The sequence below is a fragment of the Phaethon lepturus genome, unplaced genomic scaffold (genome assembly GCF_000687285.1).
Source record: "Phaethon lepturus isolate BGI_N335 unplaced genomic scaffold, ASM68728v1 scaffold24159, whole genome shotgun sequence".
Classification (NCBI taxonomy): Eukaryota; Metazoa; Chordata; class Aves; order Phaethontiformes; family Phaethontidae; genus Phaethon; species Phaethon lepturus.
The window spans coordinates 2,912-4,434 of record NW_010565856.1 but is presented as its reverse complement, the minus strand read 5'-3'; the positions used below and the strand labels follow the sequence as shown (position 1 = coordinate 4,434).

Below are 1,523 nucleotides of genomic sequence, written 5' to 3'. Positions count from 1 at the left end.
TGACTGCTAAAGCCAGTCTTCTGCTCTCGTCTCACCGACCTACTGCTGTTCTCAGGGTGCCATCTCCCACAGAGCTGGTTGCCCATAACCGCCCCCGACTTTGGCCACAAAACTCCAACTTCCTTGGTACCCAGCCAAGGATTCGCAAGGCCGCCTCACCTGGGAAAGTGGAGTAGGAGACCAAGATGTCGCTGGGCGTGGGCAAACTGGCTACGGCGTCCGGCTCGTCCACATTACCCGCCGGAGCCTGAAAAGGAGTCGCGTCCGACTCTAAAGAACCTCTGGGAGCTTCATCGCTGGGGGAATCGCAATCCACTATGAAGCCTCGATCTCTTTGTTCTGCAAAAAGCAGCGACAAGGCCGTCCCTGAAACCCATCGTACCCAAGCACAACAGTCGATTCGCTGCAGGAGCTAGAACAAAGCTTCACCTCCACCACAGGCCTGGATGAAGAAGAGTTTGGGCTTTCCTCTCAGACTCGGGCAATGGGACCCGTTGAAATAGTTCACAATCTTTTCTATCGGAATGGGCTTTCCATCTGTTCCATAAACGCCTCCGGGAAACTGAATGTGGCTCGTCTGCAGGAGGAAAATCCAGGAGGAAGTAATGCGCGAGGTGAGGCCAGTCCCGAGGGAGCCTCCTTCTGAGCGGGTGCGGTCCCTCCAGTCTCTCCGTAGCCAAAAGTTACCAGAACGAATCTCGATTCCTTGCGTTCGTGCACCTGCGTGCGAACCTGGTTCCGATTTATACACCCCAGCTTCCGAAATGGAGAGCGAAACACTGGATCAGACCACACCAGAGAAGCTCTCGTTTTCTTTAACCCAGATTAAAGGAGAGCGGAACTCCTGGCTACGTGCTACGACGGCCAAACGGCCGTCAGATGGGTAGTGACGCACCGCTTCCCTCTCACCCTGCGCGAGACCGCAGCGCAGCGCGACAAACCCACCTGACAACCGTGGGAAAGGATCACTACGATGCAGCAGTCCAAGGCACCATGGTCCCGCCGTGCCAGCTTCTGCAGCTCCGAAACCATTTCCTATGTGGAGAACATCACGGTAAGGGTTTTTCAAACTGTACCTCAGCCAGAGATCACTGCCACGCCCCACTCTTATCAGTCTACCAGGGCTGCGCGGCACAGAAGGATCCAGTCGATCTCTCGGCCGCTTTCCCTCACACGGAAGCAGGGTAACACAGAGCCCATGTACAGGCGGCAAAAGCCATCAGCAGAAAGCGAGTACTTCTGCGGTTCTGCCCTTATTTAACGTCGGTCACTTCACTTAGACAGATGTCTCTCCTCGCTGCGTTCTTTACAACACAGCAACGTAAGACAAAACACGTTTCCACATGATCTATCCGCTGAAATGTGCTGCTTTGGGCTAAGGGCCAGTGGGGGAGCAGAGAACCTAGTTTTAGTCTAAGCGATGGCCCCGAAGGATTGAGTTCCCTGCGCCACTTCGAGTAACAGCCGAGGACTGTACGGATGGGCAAACTGCAGCCCCGTCTGCACATGACGCAGACGCTGTC

At 55.2% G+C, this 1,523-nt stretch overlaps 1 protein-coding gene across 1 annotated transcript in view; it reads right to left on the bottom strand.

Moving 5' to 3' along the window:
* Positions 1–1,523, bottom strand: part of CASP9 (caspase 9, apoptosis-related cysteine peptidase) — a gene marked incomplete at its 5' end in the record, with an annotated part of 5,340 nt that overhangs the window by 1,386 nt on the left and 2,431 nt on the right. The window contains 3 exons of the mRNA XM_010295313.1: positions 160–339; positions 430–577; positions 946–1,035. Of these exons, the coding sequence (XP_010293615.1) occupies positions 160–339; positions 430–577; positions 946–1,035 (418 nt within the window). The remainder of the gene's footprint in view (positions 1–159; positions 340–429; positions 578–945; positions 1,036–1,523) is intronic.